Source organism: Nomascus leucogenys, chromosome 19, assembly GCF_006542625.1.
Source record: "Nomascus leucogenys isolate Asia chromosome 19, Asia_NLE_v1, whole genome shotgun sequence".
NCBI classification, from domain to species: Eukaryota; Metazoa; Chordata; class Mammalia; order Primates; family Hylobatidae; genus Nomascus; species Nomascus leucogenys.
In genome coordinates this window covers 14,999,795-15,018,033 of record NC_044399.1, presented here as the reverse complement: position 1 = coordinate 15,018,033, position 18,239 = coordinate 14,999,795, and the positions used below count along the sequence as shown (strand labels likewise).

The 18,239-nt window shown below is 38.1% G+C and overlaps 1 protein-coding gene across 1 annotated transcript in view; it reads left to right on the top strand.

Annotated features, from left to right (window-relative positions):
• Positions 1–412: 412 nt before the first annotated feature.
• NBAS (NBAS subunit of NRZ tethering complex) overlaps positions 413–18,239 on the top strand; it is a 388,298-nt gene continuing 370,471 nt past the window's right edge. The window contains exons 1-6 of the mRNA XM_030800558.1: positions 413–553; positions 3,091–3,145; positions 4,917–4,953; positions 7,607–7,684; positions 8,211–8,258; positions 10,159–10,202. Coding sequence (XP_030656418.1) covers positions 437–553; positions 3,091–3,145; positions 4,917–4,953; positions 7,607–7,684; positions 8,211–8,258; positions 10,159–10,202 — 379 coding nt within the window. The 5' untranslated portion in view covers positions 413–436. The remainder of the gene's footprint in view (positions 554–3,090; positions 3,146–4,916; positions 4,954–7,606; positions 7,685–8,210; positions 8,259–10,158; positions 10,203–18,239) is intronic.

Sequence of the window (18,239 nt, the reverse complement as noted above, 5' to 3'; positions counted from 1 at the left end):
CGTTGCCTTTTCTGAGCTCCTGTAGCATCCTTCCTCTGCTACTTTTCATTGGATAACTTTGGTTGTTTATTTTAAAACCACTGTTTGAACTCTCTCTACGTGTTAGGCAAAGAATACACAAATGAACATTAGCATTTCAGTGGGGTACCTTTACCATTTCTGTTTTATAGAAACTGGCTTATAAGAGAGGCTCAATGACTTGGCCGATCTCATGTAGATTAATGAACAAGGAGTGTATCAGGACCGGGACACAAGTCATTCCCAAGACAAGCAATAGTCCCTGTCCTTCCTACTCATAAAAGGGTTAACCTAGCATTTCCTTGCCGCAGTCAGTTCACTCCCTTTCCCGTGAATCAAAAGCGGCCGCGGCTAGAGAATCTTGTCCTGTGAGGGATTCCGTAGAGACACTCCTCCGCTGCTTGAGTCCCGGGCGAACATGGCGGCCCCCGAGTCAGGGCCGGCTTTGAGTCCAGGCACTGCAGAGGGTGAGGAGGAGACGATTCTCTATGACTTGTTGGTCAACACCGAGTGGCCACCGGAGACTGAAGTACAGGTGAACCAGGCCCGTCTACAGCAGCAGCCAACTTGGCGCGGGCGCTTCGTGGGCAGAGCCACGTAGCAGGAGCCACGTAGGGGAGTGGAGCCGGGTGGGTGGGGGACTAGGGCCCGATGGCTTGTGCGGTCGCCTTGGCAACGGCACCTTAGGCTAGCGGGGGTCTGGGGCGGGGTGGGGTGGTGGTCCCTGAGATTCCTTCTGGGTTCAGAATTCGGTTTTTGGGGGCTGGAACTTCGTTCTCTGGGGAACATACGATCCCACTCTGGTTCTTAGTTTCGCTCTCTGTATTCGGAGGAGAGGGGATTGTTAGTGTCGCTCTCTGTATTCGGAGGGGAAGGCACAGCGCTGGACTCGAGGGTCCTTTCTCCCATCTGGACCCTCGGTGGTCCCTTCTCGCGGTCTGGCTAGGGCTAGTCCGGGCCGACGCTCAACTGCGGTGGGAGAATTTTCCAGGACCTTACAGTCTTCAGTATTTGCCAGGCTGCTTCAGAGCGCAGAATCTGAGCCTTTACCCATACCTGGGGCTGGATCGCGCCAAGTCTTGTGTGTTTCAATAAAAGAGCATTTAATAAGGGTGTGCGTGTCCATTCGTCCGTCTCGGTGTCACAGGTGCTGTGCTAGGTGCTAAGGATACAGAGATGAATATGCTTTCGTGGAGCTTCTCGTCTAGAGGGGAGACAGTCCCGTAAACGTTTTTCATAACCTAGCGTTTTATGCGCTATCGTTAGTGATGTGGGCAAAATGCCAGGAAGTGCAGAGTAAAGAGCTGCTGACTGGGATTGGGATCTCCGCTAGAGAAGGGTTATAGAGGTTGATAATTTATGGACTGGATCTTGGGATTATCAGTTGTTTGGTGCTGAGGGCCTCCCGGGTCTGTGATGAAGAGTAGGAACCATGGATCCATGTTTATTTTATTTTATTATTATTTTTTGTATCCATGTTTATTTAGCAGATATTTATTGAGTGCTTAACACGTGCCAGTTACTGTTTTAGACCCAGAGGAAGCAGCCAGATCGAAAAGAACCTTTATTAAAGATTATGTAGTCCAGCCCATAAGAGTTATCTTACCTTTTTTTCTGAGTGTTTCTTTACTGGAGAAACGACTCGTTTTTCAGCCCAAAGTTTGTATTTTTTCCTCTGTAGCCTCCTTCCCACTGCAGTTTGTGCTTATCTTGAATAATTTATTTTGTAGACAGGTAGAGATCTGCATATATTACTGTTTAATTTCAAGTACTTAGTTTGTCTTAATGTGAATATTTTTTGGGTTATGCAGCTAGGAAGCTGTTGCTGAGGCAGCTGGTTAGATAAGTTTCCACTCTTTAACACTCATTGGTTAATTGCAATAATGTTTCAGAATGCTTACCATAAATTGATTTCAAAAAAGTAACTACAGAATTAACTTACTTTGAAACCCGTAGCACTTTGTTTTGTGTTTGTGTGTTGGGGGTGGGGGAGTTCAATTGATTTCTGCATTCTACCAATTTCTGCATTCTGTTGATTTCAGCTGTTGAATTATAAGCTCTTGGAGGGCAGCTACATCTGATTCATCTTTATGTCTCTCCCCAGGGCCAAATTGTGTCTTGCATGAATCCAACAATCAATTCATGTTTATTGAGTGAAATAACTTTACGGTGTTTTTTTTTTAAAAATCTGTCTACACTTACTGTATGTCCATTGTGCTTTTCTTGACGGCACTTTAGTGCATCTTATGCAGTGCCTAGCGTCATGAACCTACCCACAGTGTGTTCAGTCTATACTTACGGAATGGAATTATTTAATATAGCAATTATGTATCTGTGTATGTTTTGTTAGTAGCATTGTCTGTATAGATATACAACAGATAGTCAATGAATTGACCTTGGAGATATGACCACTTTTCCTGTGAGCAAACCTTACAGCCTCAATAGAGTGTGCTGAACTGGCAACCAGTATGGTCTTTGGCCTTGACTTCTCTTGTCTTTGCATTGGTATTTGATTTGGAAACAGTTTCCAGCTTCAATCCTTGTTCTTTCCTACAAGGTTAGTCCTGACATGTGCCTGTAGCTCTGCTATGCTCACTTTACTCCTGTTGTCCCCCATCCTGAGTCTACTTTTTTTTTTTTTTTTTTTTTTTTTTTGTGACAGGGTCTCACTGTGTCACCCAGGCTGGAGTGCAGTGGCATGATCAGGGCTCACTGTATCTTCAGCCTCCCGGGTCACCTCAGCTTCCCAAGTAGCTGGGACTATAGGCATGCACCGCCATGCCTGGCCAATTTTTGTATTTTTTGTAGAGATGAGGTTTTGCCACGTTGCTCAGGCTGGTCTGGAGCTCCTGGGCTCAAGCAGTCGGCCCACCTTGGCATCCCAAAGTGCTGAGATTACAGGTGTGAACCACTGCACCTGAACATTCAGTCTTTAAGTAGTTTTAAGACACTGCTTCCCTGTGCCCAAAACTCTGAGTGTTAGTAAATAAAAATAAGTTTACATATTGTATAAGTAATACTAGTCTAATACTAGAAGATTCAAATGTAAGGGTTTTTTGTTTTAAATTCCAGCCTAGAGGCAACCAAAAACATGGTGCATCCTTTATCATCACGAAAGCAATTCGAGGTAAATATAGTTTATTTCTCTACAGTAATGATATGGTTAACAGTTAAAATGTGTTCTTTAGACTTCTGATGTGGAGCCTAATAAAAGTAACGTGTTATACGAGTTTAATTATATATATATTTATATATACACACATACGTATGTATATGTATACATTTGTATATTTACGCATGCACGTTTTTAGCTCTAATGCAGCTTAGAGCTAAAGTATATAGCCTTGGTTTAACCATTATGGATATATTCTAGAACAGGTGTCCTCAATTCCTGGGCCATGGACTGGTACCAGTCTGTGGTCTGTTAGGAACCAGGCTGCATAGCAGGAGGTGAGTGATGGGTGAGTGAGCATTACCACCTGAGCTCCACTTCCTGTCAGATAAGCGGCAGCATTAGATTATCACGGAAGTGTGAACCCTATTGTGAACTGCACGTGTGAGGGACCTAGGTTGCATGGAAAAATTGTCTTCCACAAAACCAGTCCCTGGTGCCAAAAAGGTTGGGGACCGCTGTTCTAGAAGGAATGAAGGTCAAAGCCAGTATGAGTCTCAGAAAGTCTGTGGATGTTGAAGGTGAAAATACACTGAGAGACTATTTTAAGGGGTTTATGTGATGTTTCAGATACATCTGGTCAGAGATACTCAAATTACAAATTTGGTAAGCCAGAGTATTCATTTAACTCCTGACAAATTTTACGTATGAACTAACAAGAGTCTGAGAAAGGATTGAGCACTAGGTTTACTGAGCTGGTGCCATGACGGGTTTACCATATTCGTTAATAGAGTCCTTTTATTAGACCAGAAAGGTAGGTGCCATTACTCCTTTATGATTTTAGATAAGAAAACTTGCTCAAGGTCATTCATTTGGAATTTGACTGCATGTCTTTCTGGCTCCAAAGTCCATCCTTATACCAGTGAATTTAAGTTCCTTATAAAAAGAAAATTCATTTTCGCAGAAGTTAAGTACTTGAAATTAACTATAATCTTCTGATTATCCTTTTATCTTCTGATAAAATTACAGTTAATTATAGTTAATTTTATCTTCTGATACAAGAGCACTAGCATATTGAGTTTTCATGATGACAAATGCTTTTAAATTTTGAGAATTTAGAAAATGTGTACAAATAATAAAAATTCATTGTAGAAAATGCAGACACTATAGGTAACTACAAATTAGAAAAAATTTGTCCTCATCTTACCACCTAGAGAGAATCTGTTATTCTTTAGATATCTTTCCATTGATATATACCTAACTGCATACACAGGTACACACATACGTGTACATTTAAAATAGGATGATAGAAAGCATTGTTTTTTCACAGCGTGTTAGGGGTTTTGTTTTCCATGGGCTTTCCCATTTTAGGTATTATTATTTTTAAAATCTTTGCTGTAAAGTGTAAAATAGTATCTTGTTTTAATTTTTTATACAAATATTTTGGTTTTTAAGGGGTGATTATTACAACTTCTACTCCATGGTTTCATGAAAGCTTAGATTAAATTTAACATCTCAAACTGCTTTTATTTCTTGAACAGTTAGGAAATACTCGAAACTTTTGAATAACACACAAACTTGGAATTTAATAAATATATGACCCTGTAAATGTTACAGTGTATATTAGGTTATATTTAGTCTCTCATTTTAAGAGTTGAGTTCTTTATTTTTTTTAATGACTCGCTCTGTAGTATATTTTAGATTTCTCATCTATAAGTCTAATTTGAAAATGATTCTTAAAGAACAGCTGATTTATATTTGGCTTTGCCATTTCTTTTAATTACAGATCGTTTATTATTTTTACGCCAATACATCTGGTACAGGTGAGTCTTCAGTTCTTCAGAGAAACAGTATGAACATCAAATATAAACAATATTATTCTATATATGATTGGTTTTCATAATTGAATTCTAGATCATGATAAAGTTGCTGACATTCAGGCAAACTCAGTATGAGACATTTCAAACATTTAGGTAGAATCTCACAATATATCTCAGTAGACTTAGGGTAGTTTTTGTTCCCTTAGTTACTATTAAGAATGTCTCATGACAATTTCTGCTTCCTCTGATGACTATTCTCAGGCTTATCTTGAATGTCTGTATGAAGCATCTGTAGCTTGCATACCTTTTAAAATACATTTTTGTTCTTGTCACATCATCTCACTTGTGGTTAATATTCAACTGCTGTGTATCAGAGAAGGTTCTTTAGGTTTCAGTTCTTGTATATTGTTTAATTCCTTGAGTGTTAAGTGTATTTTCAGGCATGTTGCTAATTTCCAGCTTTAGAAAGAACAAAGAAATAATTATTATGACAAAGAAGTTATAATTCTGCTTTTAGATACATGTGTAGGAATTGTTTTATAGAATTATTTACATAGATTGCTTTTTCGTTGAGAATATCTTGTGATAAAGTTCCAGAGATAATATAGTTCCATAAAAGAGACCTTTGGCATTTCTCTAGGACTTGCTCCAATGTCTGTCTGCTTTTACCCTACATATGTGTGTGTGTATGTGCATACATATATGTACGTATATATGTATGCATGTTTACAATTTCTATACTTAATTGTATCACTTTTTCTGTGGGTGTGGGATATGATAGGATAGAGCAATGAGTAGGAAGAGAGAGTGGAGGGAGAGGATAGGAGTATGAGAGGTGGGCTGTGTTTTCTGACTTCTCTACGTGACAACTTGTTAGTCCTGAACACCCTTAGATAAGGTGTCAAGCTTGTCTTGTTCAGGTTGCTGCTTGATAATTCTTTTTGTTATTTATTGAGAAGGGAGACTCAAAAACTTAACTCTGATACAAGCCCTATCCTCTGTGTGAGGACCTTATGATCAGGCATCATAAGTAGGTATCTTTTTGTCTCCCTTCCTCCTGAGAAGCCTTTTTCCTTGAATCATTGTACAGATTGCAAATGCACCATTAAGTGATTAATCTGTCTCATGCTTTCAAAAAGATTATAGTTCAATTTGTGCTCTTCAATTTATGGTAATTAAACCCAAAGGTTTTGGGGTCAATATTTGTTTCAAGTGGCTTTTTCTTCTTTTTTTTAAAAAAAGTTCTTTTAATTATGAAATATAAACATACTGAGAATTATTGACAATATAATAAACTTGTATCAGCTAGCCCTTTTTCTTTTTATGCAAAATGTTACATCTCAATTCCTTTCCGTTTTTCTTTTCCCTTCCCTTCCAGAGGAAATTATCATCCTCATATAGATAGTATTCACATACATGTTTCATATCTTCATTATATTTTTGTAACTGTCTTTTGATATTATTTTGTGTTTAAAAAATGAGCATAAATGTACTACATGCATATTACTAATTTTTTTTTCTTTTTTAAAGAGAGGGTCTTATTGTGTTGGTCAGGCTGGAGTACAGTGGCTGTTTACAGGCAAGATCATGGTACACTGTAGCTTTAAACTCCTGTGCTCAAGCAATCTTCCTGCCTCAGCCTCCCATGTAGCTGAGACTATAGGCACATACCATTGTGCCTGGCCACTAACATTTTGAAATCCTATTTGTGTTTTCTGATTTCCATAATGTATTTTTTTTCTATTTTTCTTTCATGGAATTATGTTCTTTATTCTTCGTTTCCATCTGTTTTCTTGATTTCTTCAGATATTAGTCCTCTAATTTGCTGTGTCTACTTACTCACTTATGGTGGGTAGTTTTGTGTCTTTTGTGAATGGTTTTATTTTGAAACTTATGCTTGCAGATTCTTGCATCACATGAGTAAAGTGAAATTGTAATCTGATCTTGCATATAGTACAGACTTGAACTTTTACTTTTTCATAGGAGATTTTATTCCTGTCCTCCATAGAACCATAGTTCCAGGGAGAGAAGAGAGTCTTTAGTCTCCCTGGGCCTATGGTGAGGTGTTTCTAGTTCTTTCAATGACCTGGTGCAGTCATTTGAGCATCCTGGCTTTTGCAGGAGTCTAACTTCCAACTCCTGTCCTCTCTTTGGTTCAGTAGCTCATTTCTTATCCCGCATGCTAAGTCCTGTTTTGAGTTCTTGTCTCTCTCTTTACCCTGTGCCCAATTCTAGCTTTCAGTGACTTTTTCATTTCCAGTACTTGGAAATTTATCTTTCTTTCTTGTGAGTTTAACTCTATGCTAAAATTTGTTTTTGTTACAGCTGAGCCAGAGTTCCTAGGTAGTTAGAGCAGAAAGGGTTGGTGTAAGTGTACTCTGCTCTGTTATTGGTATGCTAGATGTCTGTTTCCTGGGAAGTACATAACATTTATACCTTTGAACACACCACTGTGTTTTTTGGAAATGGAGAAATATATATGGTCAAATTTCAGCTACCAAATAATAACTTTGGGTTTTGGATTTGCTTATATTCAACTTTTATATTCTAATGGAAAAAAATCTATGTCCCTCTCTATAAGTATATGTGCTGTCTGTCTGCATGTATGTGGTTTTCATGATTAAATTTTAAGCTAACTAATGTGTTGTGATTTCAGCCCTGCACCTTTTTTGCTCCCTGATGGACTGGTTCGCTTGGTTAATAAACAGATAAACTGGCATTTGGTACTTGCAAGGTAAGGAAGTGTAAAATTCATATGTTTTTCTATCTGGATTAGCTTTTACATTTCATTACGGATGTTAATTTTGGAATACTTATGGCTTTCAGTCTTGATTTTTATTGTATGTAAATCTCTTTGTTGCAAATATTTAGTATTGTTTAAACTTTTTTTTTTTTTTTAGAGAGAGAGGGAGGGAGAGAGGGAGAGAGACAGGGAGAGAGGGAGGGAGGGAGGGAGGTAAAGAGAAGGAGAGGGTGAGAGTGGGAGGGAGCAAGGGGGAGACAGGGAGAGAGATGGGGAGAGTGGGAGAGAGAATGAGAGCAAGAGAGAGCTTAAACATGTTAATTCATGCTGTATTAAATCACTTTGTATGCTATTGTACCTATATTCTCATCTAATTGTAAGGTCAAAAGATGGATAATTAAAGCATGTGAACAAATTTAAAAATGATTTTTAACTTATTAAATAATTCCATCTGTGTTAAAAACTGCTATAGATATTCATAATAGATTTTCTGCCTCCTCTTTCTTCTCCATAAAAGCAATGGAAAGCTTTTGGCTGCTGTTCAAGATCAGTGTGTGGAAATCAGGTAATTGTTAATATTATTCATATTCAAGATTTCCTTTGAGAAATATTTGTTACTCTATAAATGGAAACTAAGATTTTTATACGGGGTATATTTAAAAGGATTTTATTATTAACTCACTTAATTTTGTGAGTGTCAAACACCAACTCATGCCAGTTAAAAAATTAAGGATGCTTTCTTAGAGTTATATGCTTATCTTTCTCCTTCCCCAGATCATTCTGTTGCCTCTTATGAAGTTTTACTTTCTCAGTAAACGAGGCCTATCCTCCAGAACTCTGGAAATCACTCTTGTTTGACTATTTACTGCTACATCAGCTAAACAGACACTCAGGAAGGCGTAAAAGAGTAGGGATGGTTCAGCACTTTGGGAGGCTGAGGCGGGCAGATCACAAGGCCAAGAGATTGAGACCATCCTGGCCAACGTGGTGAAACTCCGTCTCTGCTAAAAATACAAAAATTAGCTGGGCATGGTGGTGCACACCTGTAGTCCCAGCTATTCGGGAGGCTGAGGCAGGAGAATTGCTTGAACCTGGGAGGCAGTGAGCCGAGAACTAGTTGCAGTGAGCCGAGATTGTGCCACTGCACTCCAGCCTGGCGACAGAGCGAGACTCTGTCTCAAAAAAAAAAAAAAAAAAAAGTATGTTTTTGCTCTGTTGGTACAAAACTGTAGATTGAATATGAGTGTGCAAAAGACCAAGGTTACATATTACTTGAGACCAATTATGCTGTCTGTCCTCTTGAGACATTCAGTGGTGTTATATACATCTAAAAGACATCTCTAAGCTGGACTTTTCAGGTGTTTTATTTTTAAACAGTGTATCAGTTATGAAAGAAATAGCAACAATAGCAACTGAGAAAAATGAGTTCATTCTTTGGGAAATGTTATTAGGAAAATCATATGGAAGAGGAATATATTTACTGTTCATTAAGTGGAAGTGGACCATTACAAAGGTCTTCATTATCGTCATCTTCACATGGAGTGGGCTGAGGAAGAGGAGGAAGAAGGGAAGGTGGTCTTGCCGTCTCAGAGTGGTAGAGGTAGAAGAAAATCCACATAGACATGGACCTGCATAGTTGAAACCTGTGTTGTTCAAGGGTCAACTATAGTAATTCCATAATGTTTCATTGAGTGCACATAGCAAAGTTTAATTTCTTTATACCGGGTATTTTCCTCCTTTATAAATGAGACCATACTAGTTTTTTTGGTATATGTATGTATCTGTAATTATTTCCTGGGAATAACTTTATAGAAATAGAATTGTTAGGTCAAATGCTACAGACATGAAGGTTTTGGATAATTGTTATTAAATTATTTTCTAGAAGGTTTACCAGTTTTCATTTTTAAACATATTTTATAATAATTATACTACTTGGTATATATTTCAGGATCACAGATTTAAAATAGGTTATTGATTTAAATATGGTGACCTATTAAGGCTCTTTGATTTCTTAAAATAAGACTTTTTTCCCCTAAGTCTCTTTTTCCCAAAGATCAAACTTTGTAATATGATACAGACCAGTGGTTCTTAATTAGGATTGATGTATCCAGCAAAAAAATATTTTTGCTTGGGCCCCATCCCAGATTTCTTGATTCAGAACCTTTGGGGATGGGGACCAGACATCTCTATTGTGTGAAAAGACCATGGTAAATTCACTTAGGCTGTGTCACTATATTCCATATATATGTCTCCATACGATGTAGCTCCATATCTGATGCAATAAGAAGGTTAGAAGAAAATTTTGTCACTGGCAAAAGGGTCATAATTGAGGCACAAAACCATGTCTAAGAGGAGATATGATTGAGCATTGTACATAGAGGCTGTCTAGTCCACAGTAACCAGTATTTTATGGTTCTGTACAATGTTACAATAAAACTTTTGCCTTGATTTTGCATGTTTTACAGGTCTGCAAAAGATGATTTTACATCCATTATTGGGAAATGTCAAGGTAAGAGTTTCCAAAATATTTAAAGAATGAAAATTTCAAATGTGCAATAGTTTACAATGTTTCTTAAAAGTTAGAATAGATCTTAAATATTTATTAACAAGGATTATCATGACTATTAAAATAATTTTAAAAACTGCCTTTTTTTTAGTGTCTTAAATATTTTGCTTTAAAATGGTTCATTTTAGTGAGATTTGGAAACTGGGTTCTAAAAAAGTCTAAGCCAGTTATGGGATGAAGTATTTTTAACTGTCTGTAGCCCTTTATTTTGCATTAAATGCAGAAATAAATAGGTGTAAGTCAAGAGTCAGATACAGACTAGTTAAAAAGTCTAGGATTTGTTCTTTTTTTATATGTTCAGCAAAAATTTACTGACTGTAATTTATGTGTATGTGCTGTTTTGCTGGGTGCTTGAGGTATGATTGTGAGCAAAAAGACCTGCTCCTTTATCTCATGAAGCATATAGATGCTCAAATATATAATTACAAACTTTGACAAATTTAATTAAGGAAAAATTAAATCCCATGAGATTTCTTAACCAGGGGTGTCAGATGAGATGGCTGAGAAAAAAAATGACTTTTGGAAAGCAACTTTAAGAATGAGTAGTCTGGGCACAGTGGCTCATGCCTGTAATCCCAGCACTTTGGGACGCCGAGGTGGGCGGATCACTTGAGGTCAGGAGTTTGAGACCAGCCTGGCCAACATGGTGAAACCCCGTCTCTACTAAAAATACAAAAATTAGCCAGGCGTGATGACACATGCCTGTAATTCCAGCTATTTGGAGGGCCGAGGCAGGAGAATCACTTGAACCTGGGAGATGGAGGTTGCAGTGAGCCGAGATTGAGCCACTGGACTCCAGCATGGGCAACAAAGTGAGACTCTGTCTCAAAAAAAAAAAAAAAAAAAAAAAAAAGAGAAAAGAGAGAAAGCAGGAACCTTATGGGAGAAAAAAAGAGTGGTATTAGGTAAATGCATCTATTACCTATGTTTTATTTACAGGACCTACAGTTCCATCTGTCTGATCTTGTGTTAGTTTAACAGTGCAATTGTTGTAGGAAGTATAATGATGGTAATCATGGTTACTGTGTTGATGACAAACATTTATAGTGTTCTGACTGTGTGCCTGGCACTGTATTTAGGGCTTTACATGATTTTCTTGTGTAATAGAAATGAAGCCGTATAAATATTTTAAAACAGTATTAGGATAAAAGAAATATTTGACATCAACAGAGAGCAAGGAGGTGGGAGGCACTGGTAGTTTTCAGCGCTACAATGTGGTAATACAGAAGATTCCCCCACTCCCTCATGGAAATGCTGTTCTTTTTTTATTTTTAGTTTTTGAGATAGGGCCTCACTCTGTTACTAGGCTGGAGTGCAGTGCTGTGATCATGGTTTACTGCAGCCTGACCTCGTGGGCTCAAGTGATTTTCCTGCCTCAGCCTCCTGAGTAGCCAGGACCACAGGCATGCACTAGCATGCCTGGCTAACTTTTTATTACTTTTAAATTTTTTATAGAGACAAGGGTCTTGCCTTGTTGCCCAGGCTAGCCTCAAACTCCTGGGCTCAAGCAGTTCTCCTGCCTCAGCCTCCCAAAGTGCTGGGATTATAGGTGTGAGCCACTGTGCCCAGCCTTTGAGAGAGAGAGAACAGATAATCATTGTACTTGTACTAAGTGCCATGATGGGGAAGAATCACCTTTAACTTAATTTTACCAAGCCCTGGGAGCCTGTTTATTTATTTATATAGTAATTTTATTTATTTATTTTTCTGAGACAGGGTCTCAGTCTTTCGCTCAGGCTGGAGTTCAGTGGCATGATCATGGCTCACTGCAGACTCAACCTCCTGGGCTCAGGTGATCGTCCCATCTACGTTTCCTGGGTGGCTGGGGCTACAGGTGCATGTCACCATGCCCAGCTAATTTTTTTGTATTTTTTATAGATACAGGGGTTTGTCATGTTGCCCAGCCTGGTGCACTCATGGGCTCAAGTGATCCTCCCACCTTGGCCTCCCAAAGTGCTGACATTACAGGCGTGACCCACTGTGCTCAGCCTGTTTAAATAGCTCTTTTATTCCACTTGTGTACTTCCACCATCACAGCCTTAGTTCAGGCTCTTAACATTTTTTACTTGGTTTCTTACAACAGTCTGCTGACAAAGTTTTCTTCTGTATGCCCTTTAGTAATCCACACTTTATACTCCTTGGCAAATTGATCATTAAAAAAACACTATTCTAGCAGGTAACCCTTCACATCTGACTTAACTGCTTTCTAGATTTCTAGTAACCTCGGGCACGTTACCTCTCTGAGCCCCAGTTTCATTATCTGTAAAATGGGCATAATTTTATAAATTGAGTTGTGGGAAGATTATATGAATTAATGTATGTAAAACTCTCGGCATAGTGTGTGACACATCATGAGTACTTAGGAGATGTTAAGCTATTGTTATAATTACTGTTACTATGATTCTGCCTAAAATCTGTCAGTTGTTTGCTATTGACTGGAATACAGTTCATTTTTTCTAATTTATGATAAAAGACTTTTCACAGTCAGCCTGTCTATCCTGTGAGAGTCCCCTGCCATATGTCTTATGTTGCAGTACAAAACAGTGTGCAATTTTCTAACCCCATTGTGTTCTTCATGCCTTCATGCCTTCATGTATAGATGGTTCCTTTTCTTGGAAGCTCCTACCTTTATATTGAATTAATTAGTCTTGTATATTTTAGATCAAGCATCAGCTCTCCTCCCTGTGTTCATTCCCACCATTCGTACATCTTCATGTTTCCCATCTAGTTGCTTGTGCCTGTATCACAGCACTTACTTAGCCTGCTTTCCTTTTTTATTGATTTAATTTATATATATTTTTTGAGATGAAGTCTTGCTCTGTTGCGCAGGCTGGAGTGCAGTGGTGCGATCTCGGCTCACTGCAACCTCCGCCTCCCAGGTTCATGTGATTCTCCTGCCTCAGCCTCCTGAAGTAGCTGGGATTACAGGTGCGTGCCATCACACCTGGCATTTTTTTGTATTTTTGGTAGAGATGGGGTTTCACTATGTTGGCCAGGCTGGTCTCAAACTCCTGACCTCAGGTGATCCACCTGCCTCAGCCTCCCAAAGTGCTGGGATTACAGGCATGAGTCACTGTGCCTTGCCTGATTTCTTTTTTAATTGTTGATTTGCTTGTCGGATTCCCAATTAGATTGTAAATTATTTGATGGCGGGGATCATATCTTACCCAATATAATTTTTTTTCTTCGTGCTTAGCATGGTGCCTGACACATCGTAGGCACACAATTTTTGACCCTATCAAGTGGGTAATGGCGCTTGGGAACTATTCAAATGATTTTTATGGATGAATGAATATACCAACAAAGTATGTTTGCCTGTTTCTTGTTTAACTTTAGAAATTCATAAGAGTGTATATATATTATATATAATCCTGTCTATATTATACATATTATAGAGATCCATATATAAATTTGTGGAAAATTGTCATGGCATTAATATTTTTTATTCCTTATGTATACATGTGTACACATAGCATGAATAGAGCAATAAGGGTGGATAAGAAGACCTGTTTGCCTAATCTTTTTGGGAGTAATAGAAGGGGAGGTAGTGTTTAAGTATGAATATATAAAGCTTGGGGCTCTAGCCCTTTTTGAATATACCTTATGTAGTTTCCTCACCAGTGCTTATTAGAGTAGACCAGGCCTTGCTTAAATAACGTGTAAAGATCAAGAAGTTTCCAGAAGAATAATTTGGTGGATATTCAATTGCCTTTTTCCCAGTGCAGCCCTTTCATTGGGTGAGGGCTTGGGGGGCCTAAGATAGGTTTCCGAGGAGCATGCTTAGAGTGTTGGAGTGATTCACATATACAGGGTTCTTTTGAGCTTTGGCATTAGACACCTGCTCCTAGCCAGTAAGTAAATCGAGAAATTTACAAATTAACATGAACATGGGAAATTTTACCCTTCTGTATTTTATACAAATTATAATATTTGTCAGAGTTTTTAGTGTATACAGTTAATGTGGCAGCAAGGATAAGAAAATAATGCTTTGAGAGCTAATGTTTTATTTTGTTGGCTTCTGTGTGTGTGAATTTATGACCTTAATACTGCATTAATGGCTTCTTTCCATTTCACATAATGTGAGGTAATGATCATTTGCTTGTTATCTGACTCATCTTTATGGGAATAACTCCCATATGCCAAATGATATTTCATGTGTGTGCCTGGAGAAAAGGAACCAGATTGTTAATGCATTTTTGAAACTACATATTGCAGAGTCTACAAACTGAAATAGGAGCTATTTGGTTCTACTCTGATATTTTTCAATTATTGTTTTATAAAATACACGCCATTCGAGAGTGTTTTACATGTGGATTGTAACTTGTTTTGGCTCTGTTAGGCCATAAATAGTAATTCAGTTTTCTCTTTCTACCTGAATAATGACCTAAAAATAGCACATGAAATTAGAGTTTTTAAAGAGAGTTGTACTATGTTAGTCAACAGATGTTTTTCATAGTTTTGATTTTGAGATACCATAAATGCGAGTTTCCTAATTGTATGCAGCAGCTTGCCTGCTATAGGTGTGGTGAAGTCCCATCAGCCCTCCAGTGGCTGGGTGGGCGCTCTGACAGCTTGAGCTTCTACTGGTTGCCTCTGGCTTCCAGTAGTCTCGTCAGTTTACTGTTAGATGCCATACAAATATGATTTTCTCTGTGTGTTGACATGAAAAAGGTTGGGAAGGATAGAGTATTTGAAGCACCCAGACTTGGTTTTTTTGTTTTGTTTTCAGACGGAGTCTGGCTCTGTCACCCAGGCTGGAGTGCAGTGGTGCCGTCTAGGCTCACTGCAACCTCCACCTCCTGGGATCAAGTGATTCTCCTGCCTCAGACTCCAAGTAGCTGGGATTATAGGCGCCTGCCACGATGCCCAGCTAATTTTTGTGTTTTTAGTAGAGTCGGGGTTTCACTATGTTGGTCAGGCTGGTCTGGAAATCCTGACATCAAGTGATCCACCTGCCTCAGCCTCCCAAAGTGCTGGGCTTACAGGCGTGAGCCACCATGCCTGACTGAAACACCCAGGCTTTGAAATGAAGCATTTTGTTCCAGAATTGTGATTCAGGATCCTCAGATTATATGATAACTGTTTGCCCTTTTTTTGTAAGTTTAGATAAAGTAATTTTTTCCTATTGAAAAAATAATACACATTCTTCATAGAAACTTTAGAAACTAAAAGTGAGAAAAAAGTAGAAAAGAAAAATAAGCTCACCACCAAGAGATAAATACTATCAACATTTTATTTATTGTTTCAGACATTTTTCTGTACCTGTTACTGTAGATATGTTCTATGAAAATAAGTGTTTTGTAATCTGATTTCTTCACTTAAAGATAGGTTGTTAAAAAAGAGTAATTTTTAGGTTGAAGTTTAAGAAGCACTTTCCAGAGTATCTTTTTTGATCATTTCTACTGAATAGCATCTTAGATGTTAGGACATAGGTCTCCCAGCTATCCAGACAATCCAGGAAATGCTTATAAACTTGATCTCTGAACAGCAAGCAACTAGATATTGTATTTGATTCCACCAGCAAGGGAAAATCATCATCAGGCATTTATGCAGATAATTGTGTAAAACATAGCAGATGATTGCATCTGTGTTCATGAAGGATATTGGTATCTAGATTGCTCTTTTGTAATGTCTTCCTGGTTTGGTATTGGAGTAGTGCTGGTTTGAAAAGGGTTGGCAAGTGTTCCCTCCTTTTTTATTTTCTGAAACAGTTTGTGTAGAATTGAATTATTTCTTCCTTAAATGTTTGATGAAATTCACCAGTGAAACTTGGAGTTTTCTTGTAAGCAGTCTTTTAATTAATCAATTTTAAATCTTGAGTTTAATTAAAATAATAATAAGGCTTTTAAAAATTTTAGTTTCCTTTTATTCCAGTTTTTGTGGAATTTTTCCCTAAATTGTAGAAATTATTGGCTTAATGTTTATAATATTCCCTATTACCCTTCTGTCTGTAGGATCTGTACTGACGTCCCCTCTATTGGTTTTGAGATTTGTACTTGGTATTTTTCCCTTTTCTCTTAAATCAGTCAGGCCAGAGTTTTGTCCATTTGTTAATATCCTTCAAGAAAAAAATTTTGGGTTTTATGGATTTCTTTTTTTGCTTACCTTGATTTTTGCCCATATTAGTTCCTTTCTTCTACATACAGGATTTAATTTGCTCTCATTGTTATAGATGGAAGGTGGAAATTTAGATTACAGAATTTAAACTTTTTTCATATATAAACATTTAAACCTATTCTAATATAAGCATCTTTTTGTTAATTATGTCTAATTTAATTCTTTTGTTGCCAGAGAACATAAACAACATGATTTTAACCTTTTTCATTTATTGAGGCTTGATTTATGACCTAGCATATATTCTGTCTTCATGAATGTTTCACATTTAAAAGAATTTGGTTCTTGGGTATAGTGCGGGTATTGGATATAGCATTTTTTTTTTTTTTCTTGCCAGCCAGAGTCTTGCTGTATCACCTAGGTGGAGTGCAGTGGCACGATCTTGGCTCACTGCAACCTCCACCTCCTGGGTTCAAGCAGTTCTCATGCCTCAGCCTCCTAAGTAGCTGGGATCACAGGCGTGCACCACAATACCCAGTTAAGTTTTGTGTTTTTTAGTAGCGACGGGATTTCACCATTTTGGACAGGATGGTCTTGAACTCCTGACCTCGTTATCCGCCCACTTTGGCCTCCCAAAATGCTGGGATTACAGGCATGAGCCCTGAGCCTGGCTCTTTCAGCTCTTTAAAGATGTCATTGTTTTATTTTTGACAAGAAATTGGGAGTCATTGCTATTGTTTTCTTGGATATAAGGTGTGTTTCTTTCCTCTGTCTACTTTAAAATTTTCTCTTTATTATTGTTTGTCAGACATTGATTATCATGTGCCTTGATAGCTTTTGAGTTTATCCTGCTTTAAGTTCATTAAGCTTCTAGATAAGCAGTTTTGTAGATTTCTTCAAATTTGCAAAGTTTATGTCTATTGTTTTTACCCAATTGATTTGTTTTAAATTTGTTGTGGCATCTTTTTCCATAGAGAATTCCCTCCCTCCCTTCTTCCTTTCCTCTCTTTCCTCCTTCCCTCCTTCCCTCCTTCCTACCTTCCTTCCTCCCTCCCTCCCTCCCTCCACCATTTGTCACTTTTTTTCTTTATAAAGTCAGAGTTTCTTATATTTAGGCCTTTCTTATTGTAGAATTGTTAAGGTTTTTCTCTTGTGTTCTTCCGGCGACACTATTAAACATTTACATATTTGGCTTCTCTGATGTCTTTCCATTTCCACTAGTTTGCCCTTGCTCACTGGTTCTTGACTTGGAAGTGAAGAATGTATATATATGAGAGATTGTTCATTGAATTCACTATGAAAATGAGGAAACTGAGGCCATACCCAGGGTCATACCCAGGTGTCTGGTGGTAGCACTGAGACAAGAACCCAGTGTTTATTATTTTTAAATCCTTGCTCATTTCCATTGCTAGTTTGGGTAAATGGGCACTGGATTGAAGTCTGCTCCTTGAGAATTTGGGTGTTTGTTATGTCCCACCAGAGTACTAGGCACTGGTCATAAACATTATGAACAAAATGGACACAGCTCCTGACATTTTGGAATTTATAGATTAACAAATAAGGCAGACAATAAAATGTCTGACAAATGATATGATTTGGCTCTGTGTCCCCACCCAAATCTCATCTTGATTTGTACCCCCATAACTCCCACGTGTTGCGGGAGGGACCCAGTAGGAGATGGTTGAATCATGGGTGGCAGTTTCACCCATATTGTTCTCGTGATAGTGAATAAGTCTCACGAGATCTGATGGTTTTATCGGGGGTTTCTGCTTTTGCATCTTCCTCATTCTCTCTTTGCCTGCTGCCATCCACGCAAGATGGGTCTTGCTCCTCCTTGCCTTCCACCATGATTGTGAGGCTTCCCTAGCCACGTGGAACTGTAAATTCAATTAAACCTCTTTCTTTTGTAAATTGCCCAGTCTCAGA